The following is a 14,933-nucleotide window of genomic DNA, read 5'->3' as shown; positions in this document are numbered from 1 at the left end:
ATATACTTGTAAATATATATGCAATGTTAAAAAAGAATGGTTACACATATTTATACAAATATTATATAGTTCTAAGTATAATGGACCTAGTCCTTTAAAGTAGCTCTTAATGCGATTTAGTATGACTGAACTATATACTTTATAGAGACATCAATGAAATGTTAAAAGAAATGAAGACATTAATCATTATTCCAAAAGGCCTATTACCAATTAACAAAAAGATCATTTTTTGAGTTCCGCCGGCTATGCGGTGGCTTGTAACCAAATACGTACCGAATTCAGTTAAATAGACAAAAAAGTCCGTGAAATCACTAATCCGACCTAATTTTCAACGCTATATGTCATATGAATAACGACTACAAGGCGCTAACTTGGAATCTTAATGCCATTCGGTTTAAAACTTTTTCTTTTTTCTGTATAACTTTTATAACCTCGTTTAATGTAATTATTATTATTCATATGTATTTTCTCAAAAGATTTTTTTACTTTAATTATTCATGAACATTATTGTTATTGTGGAGGTATAAAGTAATTTTATTTGATTGTGTAAAATTATTTTTTTATTATTTTCGTTTTATTTATTTATTTGTAGTGACTTTTGTTACACACATATATTATTATTAAATCTCATTAATTTATGATTATCAAATCATTACATCTAATGGGTACATTTTTAAAGGAATAAAAAGATTAGTCTTTTATTACATTACATATAGTAATAACTATATGTATGTTAGTCTATGTTAGTTTCTAAATTGGTACTACATAGGTCAGAAGCCTTGATATTGGGTTTTATATTACCTATTTTGCAATATTGAATATAATATAATATATTTAATAAATCTTTTTTACCATATTTGTTACTTCTACATGTTACAACACTTGTCTATAATTACTTTAGACGTCTTGAGTTGAGATGAATAGTTACACGAGGATGTTGCTATACTAAATTGTGTATAAGCGATATAATTACATTAAAATGTACAAGTATATTTTCTTATAGATGATAATGGATTGGTGCAGATGCCTGCGCTAACGGTTTTCGCTGGCGGAATACCAGTGGATGATGACAATATGAGTATGAGGTCAAGTCAGTTAACCCATTTTGGTAAATTCACCATGAATTTACCACGATGCTTTCCAGGCAGAACCCCGTAGAAGTCGATCTGACTTAGTATATTAGTATTAGCAATGAGGTTATTAGTCCACATTATAACAATCCCCTTCCGCACCTTTACTGGTATATTAGCCGACAACCAATATACACATTTACATCTATACACTTGATTCCTCAACCTGATTAACTACGGTCAGAGCTTGTAATCAGAGGATAGCTGCAGATGCATACATTTGCAGAAGATTGTACTTACTAGGTAACTAACTATGTACTTAGATAGCCAAATTACAAGAACCGGTCTGCATAGAAGCCTAGTTGATTAGGTTGAAAATAACTCCTATTAGCCCTAGACTACTACACAGCACCATCTAGAGCAAAGCAGGAATTATGAGTTTCGGTAATCGAAATATATAATAATAATTTATTTATTACAAAACCAACAGTTAACAATCTAATACTTAATGTATTAAGCAGATAAATGGTATTCTGTGATTTATCAACAAAAAATTTGGCAAACAGAATAAAAAAAAATTTTGAAGTATAAATTAAATGATATCAATTTCACAATAAATAAAAGTAATAGAAAAATAATAATACCCCCTGGATAATATAACGCCTAATCTAGATTATTTAAATATTAACCGGATCTTAACACGAATAATTTTATGACAAATAAAGGTATTTACTTCTCTCGACGCCTAATCTAGCCCCAAAGTAAGCTGAGCTTGTATTATGTGTAACTACTAGAATATTAGTACACATAGAGAACACCAAGAACAATACAAACAATCGTACTCATGACAAAACACACGTGCGAGGAATCAAGCCCGCGATCATCGGATGTAGAGCGGTGTGCTAAACCGCTAGACCACCGAGGGCGAGATAATACACATATTATAAATATATCAAAAATTACACCTAAAACCAGCTGAGTATGACACTCATGAATATAAATATGTGTATTGTGCCACTTAAAAGCAGCATCCAAGGATATCGTAAATTACTTCGTGTCATGTAAGCGAAACGCTGACAAATGACATGTGTTTGGTCCCAACGTTTTATTTTTAGAACGTCCCACACATAGCCGTAATCAGAAACCGAATGGGGACGAACTCAAACGGACTCCATAGGATTGGAGCAGGTCGTCATTTCAAATTTCGAACAAAGAGTTTTGTTCAATGAAAAATTTTAAGCACTTTTGTTTGAAACAGGAACGTAAACTCAATAAAAATATAATATAAACATACATACATATAAATAAAAATTATCCACAAATAAAGTTTATATCTTCGTTATTTCATTACGTTTTACGCTTTACCTATTAATGAATAATTAGGCTGATTGCAGATGGAAAAGAAAGAAAAAGAAATAAAAAATATTATAATGATATAAAATGTCATTCTGAGTAATAAACAAACCTTTCCTTTATAAAATAACTGATATCTCAGGTAGAGTATTCAGATTCTTCGTCAACTAAGAACGCAACAATTTAATTACCTATTTTTAGAAAAAGGGTCTAGGAAGAGATATTTCTCGAATTTGGTAACAGAAAAGTAAATGCCACAAAAATTTTAAATGAAGAGTTTGGTTTAGCCAAATTGAACTCACGATCTTATAGATCCACAAGACGGTATAATAAACCACTAAGCTACGACACGCCCTCATACAACATAATACTTATATAATACACACGTATAGTAATTTAGGTAAACTGTAATAATCGTAATTGGTCTAATAAAGTCATGATTTTTGTTTGTAACGCAATGTTTTTTACTTATAAAAACGAACCATCTTAATATGAGCTCTCAAGTTCCTATCTATTATATGTATGGGTATAGATAATAAAATATCTATATGTGTTGGTCATAATAGCTAATATTTATTGGCTGCAGGCCATATCTCATGACTGTAGATCATCACGGGAGTAAAACATTTCTATCCGACTTACATAAATGGTAATGAAACGTTACATAATAATTCCAATTCACAGGTTGGAGTTATTTGTGAGAAATGAAATTATACCATTTACTTGTAACTTTGATAGATTACTACAGCTATTTTTTTAATACTTGTATTATAAAGAGGAAACATTTTGACTTTTGTTATGGATACATTTGGTTAAGTAAAAAAATTATGTGAATTTAAAAAAATACTTTCCTTCTGTACTATAATATTATTAAATAAAAAATCCCATCTGGCTATCTGAGCACAAACAGGACGGACATAGGCTATTTTCTATCTAAAAAAAGCAGACGAAGTCACGGTAAAAAGCTGGTAAGCTTCTTCAGAAAGGTATCCGCACGGGTTATACTATTTTATTTATTGACATACTCGATGGTCTAGCAGTTTAACACACCGCTTTACTTCCGACGGCCGCGGGTTCGATTCCTCGCATAGTGCAAACATTCGTATTCATGAGTATGATTGCTTATATCGGTTTTTCCATGTATATTATGTATTTATATACAAAAAAAAAATATTTAGGTATTTATATTAGTTGTCTAGTACCCTTTACAAAAGCTCTGCTTACCGTGAAACTAGATAGCGCTGTGTTCATTGTACAGGCTACAATGAATACAGCGCTATCTAGTCTATTTATTTATTATTAAGAAAAGAGCCTGTATGTCTGTCCGATCGCAAACAGCTGAAGGGATTCTTGAAGACAGATTTAGTACGAGGACGGACATAGACTATCTTCTATATTAAAAAAGCAGAAGAAGTCACGGGTAAAAGCTGTGTAAATCAGGAAGATAGTTATTATTAGTAACTAGTTATTTTTATAAGTAAGTTTAAAGTTAACAATTATTCTATTATATCTACGTACCTATGATAAATAATATAATTGTTATATCACTATAAACGTTCGGATAGAGCTATATAGTTTTCTATGGTGGTAGGTGGGTATCAATTTGATTTCCAAATGTGGCAATAGAATAATTTTTGATTCTATCGTCACATTTGGAAAGCATAAAATGGTTTTCTTTGAATAATTTTATTTTCTACTAGCAGTACTCGCGATTTCATCCGGGTGGAAATTTACTTTACTTTTCTAAAATAAAAGTAACCTAAGTTACTCCTTCTTACATCAGCTACCTGCCAAAAAAGTCCTGTCAAAATCAGTCTAGCCATTTCAGAGATTAGCCGGAACAAACAAACTGACAGACGGACAGACAAAAATGGTAAAAGGTATTATTTTGGTGTATGTACCGTATTTATATTCATATGCATATAGTAAAAAATGGTTATATAAATATTACAACAGACACGCAAATTTTATTTATATATATAGATATCCATTAATCAAATTAAAAACAAAATTGGAGTTGTAGCTTATTAACATTTTAAGAGAACGATGGTAGATCATAAGAAGTGGTAAGAGGTCCACGAGCGAGGCTCTTAAATTTTGAATGAATCAATGAAATATTTATATATAATTTTTAGATGAATGTTTACAATATGTTAATTTGTAAAAATAAAAAGTACTTATATTTATATTTATTCTATATACACTTTTTTATTATTTTTTATGCCCTTTGGGAAATATAACCACCTGCTCAAGACTAGAATAGGGACTTTATTTGTAATTTATTCTTATATAATATTATTCTTATTCTTATAATCTTATTATTTATTACATGATGTCATAATCAAAAAGTATAAAAGAAAATAATTCACGTATTTTACTGGAATTAATGGAATCGTATGATAAACACATATATTCACATAGAGATAGTGTGGTAATTTGGACAAAATATTGTACCGTATATAATGGCATTATAAATGATTAAATTTCATAAAACAACCGTTTAAAAATCATAACTTTCAGTAAAATATTAAGGGCAATTATTCTTCAACGTATCCAATAATATGCATGAATTAGTAATGCTTCAAGACAACACCTTTAACTGACTTAAAGGACTTGAAATTGCAATTTCCAAACTGTCATCCTATTAACATATATTTAAAACAAATCTTTACTGCATGGTAATAGGATCCAAAATTGATACCTCCAGGTATGTAATATCTTGCAGCTTTTAAGACGTCGTCAACACGAAATTATTTTAAAGCAAAATAATCGTTACTGAAGTATGCTCAGAATATGTTCCTAATTTGAATAATATATTTTTTCTGAATATATAAGTGCGTAATATCCCGATGCTCTGTATAATCGGTTTATAACAACATCGTTTAAACCATACGTCTTATACTGTTGTGCTTTTTCCCTTGGGCGGAATATCGTGCAACTAAAACCAAAATATTAAACCTCCATCATCAACCTTGTGTTCTACAGGATAAAGTAGAAATTAGTATTTGCTATGCGCGATGATAGCAAAATGTGTTGTCACGGTAGTAAATATTTTCACAAAATGGCGTTCCGGGAAACATTATTCAGAATTACATACGCTCTGTTCCCATTTCTGTATGACCAGTAGCGTCTTGACAATCTTTTTAAAGTACTCATTACCTATCCTCCGTTTCTTTAAAAGCTTGATAAATTATTAATTAGACGATTTTCAGAACTCTTTGGGTCGTAAGAAGCGAAGCGGGCCGACGAATTAATGCGATTCGTTATGTTGCTTCGTAAATAAATATTCAAGAAGTATTTTTGAGTGCCATCTCTACGTTAGAAGCAAGGTTTCCTTATGACGACTAATAAGAAAGCTACTTTCGATGTTGTTTATTTTACATTTATTAAAAGAGTACTTAACATTTTGAACTTAATAGGAAACTTAATTTAAATTCCGAGTGCAGTGATACCTTCCTCTGAAAGAATTTTTTTTGTGAAAGATACTTGTTTAAAATTCACTTAGTTTAAAATTCTAGTGTCTATTTAGCTTACATTATATACAGTGTTTCTATTCTATATAGTTAGTTGTATATGATAGTGAAGTTATAGGGTATTAGGACATGTCTACTTAGTCCTAAAGAATAGCACGAACATATAGGCGAGGGTTGCCCCTTGTGTTTATCGTTACAGTAACTAGATCTCAAAATGAAACATAAATAACTTTTGCACCTACTTCTGTAACTCACTAACATGTAACTTCTTCTTTTATACTGTGGTATTTAGGCTATATACGCATAAAATATAAAACAAAGCGTTTTTGTCTGCATGTCTTTCTATTTCTTATCTTTTCTTTAATAAAGGGATCTTAATGAAATTTTACCTGAAGATATATTGTATAACGAGAACGGACCCAAATACATATCTTTATCTAAAAAAAGCAGATACAATAATAGGCAATAATTACTTTATATAAGAAAAATATTATGTACAAATAGAAAGTCTTTTTTACAGTTGATGTTCATCACCATTAAAAAATACTTTCTATTTGTACATAATATTTCTCTTATTATATTATGCTCTATTGGTTCCCAATAGATGATGATAAAATAGAATGAATTCAGATCATCGTTGTTTCCTGGAAAACTTCGTAGTCAAACCTGACAGTATCCTGGGTCCACCTTAACTGGATGAACATAACACAAGATCTGTTCTTAGGACTAGATGCGGCTGTGTAAATTGTCCAGAGTTATTATTAATTATCATCATCATCATCATCTGCTTCTTCCATTTATTTGAGGTCGGCGAAATATGGTTTTCTCTTCAATTCATCCCTATTCCCATATCAATATGAGCACGTTTTCGGTCGATACTCCTCCTAAAACACTACACTTCCAAATACCTGACACGTCAGTTGTTTACCGACAGTGAACTTATAGCACCACGCCTTCATTTCTCGCGCCAAGGTAAGGTCACATAGGGCCTCTATGAGTGATGTTGACGCGAGCCCCCTTTGACTTTCAGTCGCTCAAATGTCCATCTAGCCCGAGGCTCGTTAACATCTATAGTCGTGGCTACAAGTGAATATTTAAATTGTACTTGATACTTTATTTTCTTTATGTTAAATAAGGAAATGTCTCCACTTGATGGAAGGTAACGAAAGTCTGAAATAAAATTGTAATCATTTTGACTTTATTTTATTTTATTAATGACAAATACACACAAAGAAGAATATTTTCTTCTTTATGTTGAAACTATTCATATAATTAGACTAGCACATCCACCATATTAAATTACAATTTTCTTCGCAAAATGTGAGTATATCAAATGATGTATATACTGCAACGATCACCTTCGACCATACTTCAACTATTTGCGATAGTAGTAATGAAAATATTAATTTTTAAATAAAACATAACAACGTACTAACTTACTAAATTGTACATATTAATTTATAACTTTCAGTAAAAAGCTTATAACAGTATTCAACTTAACATATTTTATATTTTTACCAGTGTTGTTGTAAGTACATGATCAAAGTACAAAGTTCCGACTTCCGGAAGCACAAGGTATACAAAATGTATATGAAGATAGTCTCGACTATAAATCTGATGCGCATCACCCGTCGAGACGGCCGCGCCGCCAGCCATAATGATTCATTAAGTGCCTCCACGGGATTACCTTTTTGTAATTGACCGATGATGCGAGAGCCGTATCACTGCTTCTCTTTTACACGGAGCGTAAGTCACAAGCGACAACCGTAGAGTAAATTAAAATATTACAATTTTTTTTACGAATTATAAATAAATTTGTACACTCGCCTGCGTTAAACCGTTAAAGTTTACATCTTATTCCATATATACATACCACTGGTGTCCACCAGTGGTATTTGATAAGATGAACACGAGGTCAGATCAGTTAGTTCATCGTGACAAATTCACCAGGAATTTATCACAAGGAAAACCGCATGGAGGTCAACCTGACATGGTGTATTGCTAGCAATAGGGTTACCACACTACAATACTAACAATCCTCTTTCATTTCAACAATATAATTATATTGACGAAGTATTTTACGTATTATTGATATAGATAATTTCATGTTAGTTCTTAAGGCTTAAGTTTATTCAATTTTAATTCTTATTTCAATTCCTAATCAAATTAACGCCAGTGCTTAATTTATCATTCTGTAAGTTAATTCTCATTTATTTTATAAAAATATGCTTTTAATGGAATGAGAGTATCAAAATCGGAAGAAAGAAATAAGAACTGGAACATATATCACATTATATAAAACGAGTATGTTACACATAAAAAAATATATTATATATATCAAGAAGGCAGGTTACAGATAAAACATAATCATTTGAAAGAAAGAAAGAAAGAAAGAAAATTGTTTAATTGGTACACTGAAAATAATTTTTAAAATTAAGTTTACATTTTATATTAATAATTAGAGTACCAACTAGGTCTCCGCTCAGCATATGTCGTGACGGGGTGCCACGACGCTGGTTTTCAGCGGACACCTTATATACAATAAATATAATAAAATAATAGTAATAATACACATACATACATAAATCCAGGCGGACAACACAAAGCAAACATTTACGACATAATACCATATATAAATAAAAACCAAACATAAACTACACACTGAAAACATAAAATAAACATAAACATAAATTCTGGTGATACTAGGATACCCTGCATTACCCCGCTCTTGGAGTGCAGACACATCACGGCACAGTTTTCTGAGTGAGGAGGAGTATTTTTTTAAATTTATTTTTAAAAATCTGCACAGTTAAGGAATCTTTTATAGGAGGAGGTATATTATTCCAGCACTTCGTAGCAGAATAGCGAAAACTACCACGAAACGCTGCCGTTCTATGTGAGGGGCACATCAAATGAACGCCGCGTGAATGACGACTACTGAAATTCATTTTTTCGTAAAGATATTCGGGAATCTTTTTTTTTACAACTTCAAATAGTAAGCTGGCAAAGTGTAGTTTACGCCGTGTTTCCATACTCATAAGGTCTTTACTATTTAAATATGGTGATACGTGGGCTCTGCGAGGTATCGGAAAACAAAATCTTGCACAAGAATTTTGAACGCGCTGTATAATCTTTTTTGTGCGAGCTAAAAGACAACCACCTATGACTGTGTCCGCATAATTCAACTTGGATAAAATCAAAGATTCGCATAGATAAATTCGCATGTCCACGGATAAATACTGTCTAACCTTATATAATACCCTCAATCTGTAATAACATTGCTTAACAATATTATTTGCGTGTTTCTCAAATCTCAGATTGCTGTCCATCAATACACCCAAATTTCTAGCCTCTGATACTTGCTGAATATTAGCATTTTTTATAGTAACCACGGGGCCGTAACTATTAATTACATCTATTTGTTTTTTCGATCCAAGAACAATGAATTTAATTTTGGACGGATTTAAAACTAGACCGTTTTTTTCCGACCACTCTGCAATACGGTCCAATTCTTGGTTAATTTTACGCACAGCTGTCTCGGTTTCAGTGGGTATGAATGATTTGTAAACCTGGAGATCGTCAGCATATAAATGATATTCAGTATCTAATATGCATCCAGGTAAGTCAGCAGTATAAAGAATAAATAGGAGAGGTCCTAAAATAGAGCCTTGGGGAACTCCTTTATTTATAACAGCAGCGGCAGATACATTCCTTATACCATTGAGATTAGTCACTTCCACCCTCTGAGAACGATCCGATAAATAACTATAGAACCACTTCAGTGCAATATCATCAAACCCGTAATATGTTAATTTCGCCATAAGTAGTTTAGTATTTAAAGTATCAAATGCGCGGGAATAATCAAGCAACACCAGAATTGCTCCTAGTCCGATGTCCTGGCCGGCCAGTATGTCATCAACCACATTCAAAAGCGCAGTAGAGGTACTCCTACCAGCTCGGAAACCTGACTGTTTCTGAGGTAAAATGTTATTTATATTAAGATATCCTCTTAACTGCATACATACTGCTTTCTCTATAATTTTTGATAGAAATGGTAGAATGCTAATTGGTCGTAGATCTTTTAATTCAGTGGGTTGACTGACTTTTGGAAGAGGTTTTACTATAGCTTCTTTCCATAGATCTGGAAAAATGCCACTAATCAGCGATGTATTAACAATATGAGTAATCACACCCAATGTTCTTGGCAATGTCATAAGTATCATTTTTAAAGTTATACCATCTGCTCCTTGTGCGTTAGTTTTAATACTATTTATTATTTTTAATACAACTGATTCATTTATCTCTTTCAAGCTGAATACCGCAGGGCAGAATCTATGATAATAAAAATACATTAATTGAGATATACTAATACTGTCATTGCCAGGGACACCAAGAAAATGATCATTAATGAGATCAGCGTCACCAAGGTGTTGTGGTAAATCGGAGCAATCCTTTTTAAAATCAACAATATTACGTTTTACGTTCCTCCAGAGGTTACGTGGATCATTCATGTTCTTATTTATGTAATATCTATAATACGCTCTTTTTTCGTTATATAAGGCAACATTAACTAAACTTTTAAGTTGTTTATAGTACTCTTTATCGACCTCCAATTTCGTACGATGACTTTTTGCGTGAGCTTTATCTCTCAATCTCATCATATCTTTAATAGTTTGTGTTATCCATGGGTAACTCCGGTCCTTTAAATACAATGTCTTCACAGGCGCATGAATATCAAATAAGGCACTAATAAGCATGTTAAAAACAGCGACTGACTCATTAATATTGCCTTTCATCAATAGTTCCCATGGTATGCAATTTACATGTTCATTGAAAACGTCGATGTCAATATCACCGAGAGGCCTGTAGGTTATCCATCGAGGCACTGGTTTAGGTTTCCTTACATTCAATTCACAAGAAATAAAGGCATGGCTACTGAGATCTGGCACATAGTCAATTATAACATTCATAACCCTACTGCTGCTGCATATTACGTCAAGTAAAGTCTTCGAATGATCAGTAAAATGAGTTGGTTTCGTTACATATTGGCGAAGATTCATATGTTCCAAAAATTCTAATAATTTAATTGCGCTACCATCACAAGATCCCAGCATATTAATGTTAAAATCATTTAATAACTGTCAATAAAAATAGTAGCAGTCTCTTTAAAATTAATATTAGATCGTAACCAATACTTATACTTCCTTGTCCAATAGTTTGGTTATTTAGTATTGTTCTAATTTTCATATTAGTTTTATTCTTACACCGTGTATCAACTAATATAGTGTTATATATTACTCATGAAAAAAAATATTTTCAATGTTTTTGTTTATTTTGTCAAACTCGGATTACTAATAATATCGCAACAAATAATAATACAAAATGGGGTTGACATGTTTGAAAATAAAAACCCAAAAATAAAATTAGATAGGAAAACAATATACAATACAAGCACTCTTTTTTCTTACTTTAATATTGCCAAAATCACAGATAACATGATATTACATAGTAAAATCGTCTAAACCCCGATGGAGGCATAGATATAAAATAAAATAATTTAATGCGCTTTTAAATTAGACCAAACAACAATATGCATATACCGGCGTTCGTTGACCATAACTGACCGAGACTTAACACCATGTGAATACAGCAAAAATTCTGTATAACAGCTAATATTGACAGCACGCGTCACTTTTTTGTTCTCACTAGATTAAAAGGGTATATATCTAAAGTCAGAAAAAAATTAAATTACTTCATGGTGTTTGCGTTACGAGGTTTTTATATAATCTTTGTGTTTTGTTCTTTTCTTTACCTATTGGATATTATTCATTTGCTAGTAAAGTTATTGTATCACTAAGACATTAGCAAGACAATAGGATTTCAATTAAAAAATATACTTTAATTATACAATCCTAATTAATGGCTATATGACCTAAAGCCTGTGAAATAATGTAAAACTAAGATTAACAACTACCTGAAAACCAAACCCAACAATTGTCTAATTAGATAATTGAAGGAACCGCTACCGATAAAAACCAGGTATGAAGAACCAGTGAAGAAAGTTTTATGAGTGAATATACACAATGCAATTTGAAGGGTGATCTAGCGTTTTAGTACACTACTTTACATCCTATAGTTGCAAGTTCGATTCCTCGCATGGTAAAAACATTTGTGTTCATAATTGTTTGTAACAGTGATATCGTGTCTGGGTGTTCATCTAGGTATATTATGTATTTATTTACTAAAATACGACATTTTTTTAATATTCTTTATTGCACTTATATAAGTGCAATAAAAAATATTAAAAAATGTATTTACATTTTTTAGATATATTAATTAGAACTAATGTTAACAAAGAAGAAGCATTTTAGTAGTTATCTAGAGCCTATAGCTAAGCTTATCATGGACTATATAGTACTATATGGTGCTATGTGAATTGTTCAGTGTTTATTATATTGTATTATTATTATAATGTGGGTAAAAATAGATTAGTAACACTAGAAGTACACATACTTCAGCAGTAGATGATCAATAGATAGGTTAGAAATCATTTTATATAGGCCATCTTCATTTGATGATAATGACAGTGTACCAGCTATAATATGTTTTATATTAACTGAGTCCGCGGTTTCTCCTTCATAAAATTAATAGACTATCTGATATTTTGATATATAAGCTGTAACTGTAAAGTTTTATCAAAATCCGTTCAGTAATTTTTGCCTACTCAAAAACATTCGCGTATATAATATTAATAAGATTAATGTAGTCGATACATAAAATATAATTCTGTTAAATAACTCCAAGAACTTTATAACACTTGAAAATATAATTCACTCAGGACTACTTAGCGCAACGACGCAGAAATGCATTTGCATTTTCAATAAAAAAAAAAAACAATAATGGGGATTTCGTAAATCGGACTTCCGAAAGCAATAACTGTATATCGGTAAAATGTCTTAAGTAATACTCTTACAAGCCACAATGGATGGATATTACGAAATGCATGTAAAAATATAAGACAAAGAAGACACTTAACAGTTTCGGTTTACACACGTAATAATTCCCGTTTAACACAATACGGGAACCAAATAAATCCATTAAACTCGCAGCAGTATAAATTGAAATATCAAATACGTATAATCTGAACACAGCAATGCTTTTTATTTCACAATACATATCTACGTATTTTCGGTAGAGCCTCGAAATACACCGTTCGGGACTCGGGAGACATTGAAAGTTTGGAAAAGGGGACAGTTGAAGAAGTGAATGTATTTTTTAAACAAAAAGTAGACATTGACCTCGGTGGTCTAGCAGTTTAGCACACCGCCTTACTTCCAATGTTCGCGGGTTCGATTCCTCTTATGGTACTAGCATTTGTATTCATGAGTATGATTATTTGTAACGATCTGGATGTCCTGATATATTATTAATTTTATCTTCACAAATATTATAACGAAGGAGTGGTTTGTGTACAGCTTAGTAGACAATATTTAGTTTGTATTACTGGTCCTAATTCATTGTAGTCTTATATCTACGATTATATTGGAGTAACTATGTAACTGTATCCCATAGTAAACATCGGAAGTAGGTACAGATTTGAGAAATTATTTCATTGCTTCAAAGTTACATTATTCTTGAGCGTCAGGCTATCTACTTTATAACTTTTGTATAAAGATCTTTTACTTCAGCATAACGTAGCCTACCAAGCACTGTCAGTGTCATAATTTTCCAGCTGTGGTTACTCATTCAACCATCTGGTTGGTATTCTGCCTACTTTGTATATTCACAAAATTTTGAGTAGCCGGGCATAACCGTGGCAGATCACTAGTTATCGCAGTTTGAAGAAGCTGGTTTATGAAACTATATGTGTATATATACGATGGCACGAATACTTACATTGTAAAATTGTGTTGAAAAGTCCCCTATAGACTAGCCCAATTTTAGTTGTCTGTAAAATTAAATAAATTAAAATATTTAAATTCCAAATAACCAAAATATAATTGACTATAAGCATTTAAATTTTTCGGATTCAACGTTTGATATCGTTTAAGGCTCCTAATAAAAAGTTATTCTTATATTTCGATATCATACTGTGGAATGACCGCGTACATTTTCCAAATGTTTTTGTCTTCATTAGCCGTAAAAGCATGTAAAATATATTTATTTGTTGTTCAGTTCCAAATACACACAAAGAGATAAAGAATTCTCTGTGGTCATTTACTTTTATTTGGTGAATATAAAAATGAGCACTAAAACATGCCAAATAAAGGTGTAAATGTCTGTATCGATGTATCTTTAAGTCTTAAAACCAAAACCTTGTATTCAAAGATTTTTAAGATTCTGGTTTCCCCAAACAATGAATACAAATGTATGTATTCACAAGTACTTATTGACTGAGAAATTACTGTAAATGTCATGAATGAAGAACAATTTAAACATTAATGTATGTATATGAAGCAAGAGTACTTGTAAATATAGATTTTTATGCATTTATGATGGAAACTAAGCTGATAACCCACCAAATGGTTAGTAGTACCACAGATAAGATAATATTATATAGTAGTACTATATATACTAACGAAACTACTGACATCAAATGTTTATGTAACGCCGTGATACATCTATTCGATGCAATTCCAAAGGACTAATTTATAATTTCACTGCCTCCTCTCACCCTACAACCCAGATATAGTTACCATAACGAAAATGTTTATTCCAAACGGTGGACTTTTTGCAATATCATTTATATACTAAAATATATTTTATAGCTATATAAATTTACTCAAAACTAGTATATATATATATATGTATATGTTTGTTGCTGGCAGCTTTCTTTTTATAAACTTTTTAATATCTGTTTTTTATATGTGACTTTTACTAGTTCTTGTTACCCTTCGCTATGAACCCATTTGGGAAATATACACGTTTATAATTATTATTTGATTTTTAATAAAATATTCGTTGTATCCCCGCTCCAGTCATAACGTTTTCAAAGCATGTGAATTAAGGCATTTTTTTGCAAAATTATATTATACTT

The 14,933-nt window shown here is 31.4% G+C and overlaps 1 protein-coding gene across 1 annotated transcript in view; it reads right to left on the bottom strand.

Annotated features, from left to right (window-relative positions):
• LOC131851036 (uncharacterized) overlaps positions 1-11,010 on the bottom strand; it is a 93,097-nt gene extending 82,087 nt beyond the window's left edge. The window contains exon 1 of the mRNA XM_059201460.1: positions 9,145-11,010. Within this exon, the coding sequence (XP_059057443.1) occupies positions 9,145-11,010 (1,866 nt within the window). The remainder of the gene's footprint in view (positions 1-9,144) is intronic.
• Positions 11,011-14,933: the final 3,923 nt, after the last annotated feature.

This window comes from Achroia grisella, unplaced genomic scaffold, assembly GCF_030625045.1.
Source record: "Achroia grisella isolate CSIRO2021 unplaced genomic scaffold, CSIRO_AGI_Agris_v1 utg780, whole genome shotgun sequence".
Taxonomy (NCBI): Eukaryota; Metazoa; Arthropoda; class Insecta; order Lepidoptera; family Pyralidae; genus Achroia; species Achroia grisella.
This window is presented reverse-complemented; position numbering and strand designations above follow the sequence as displayed.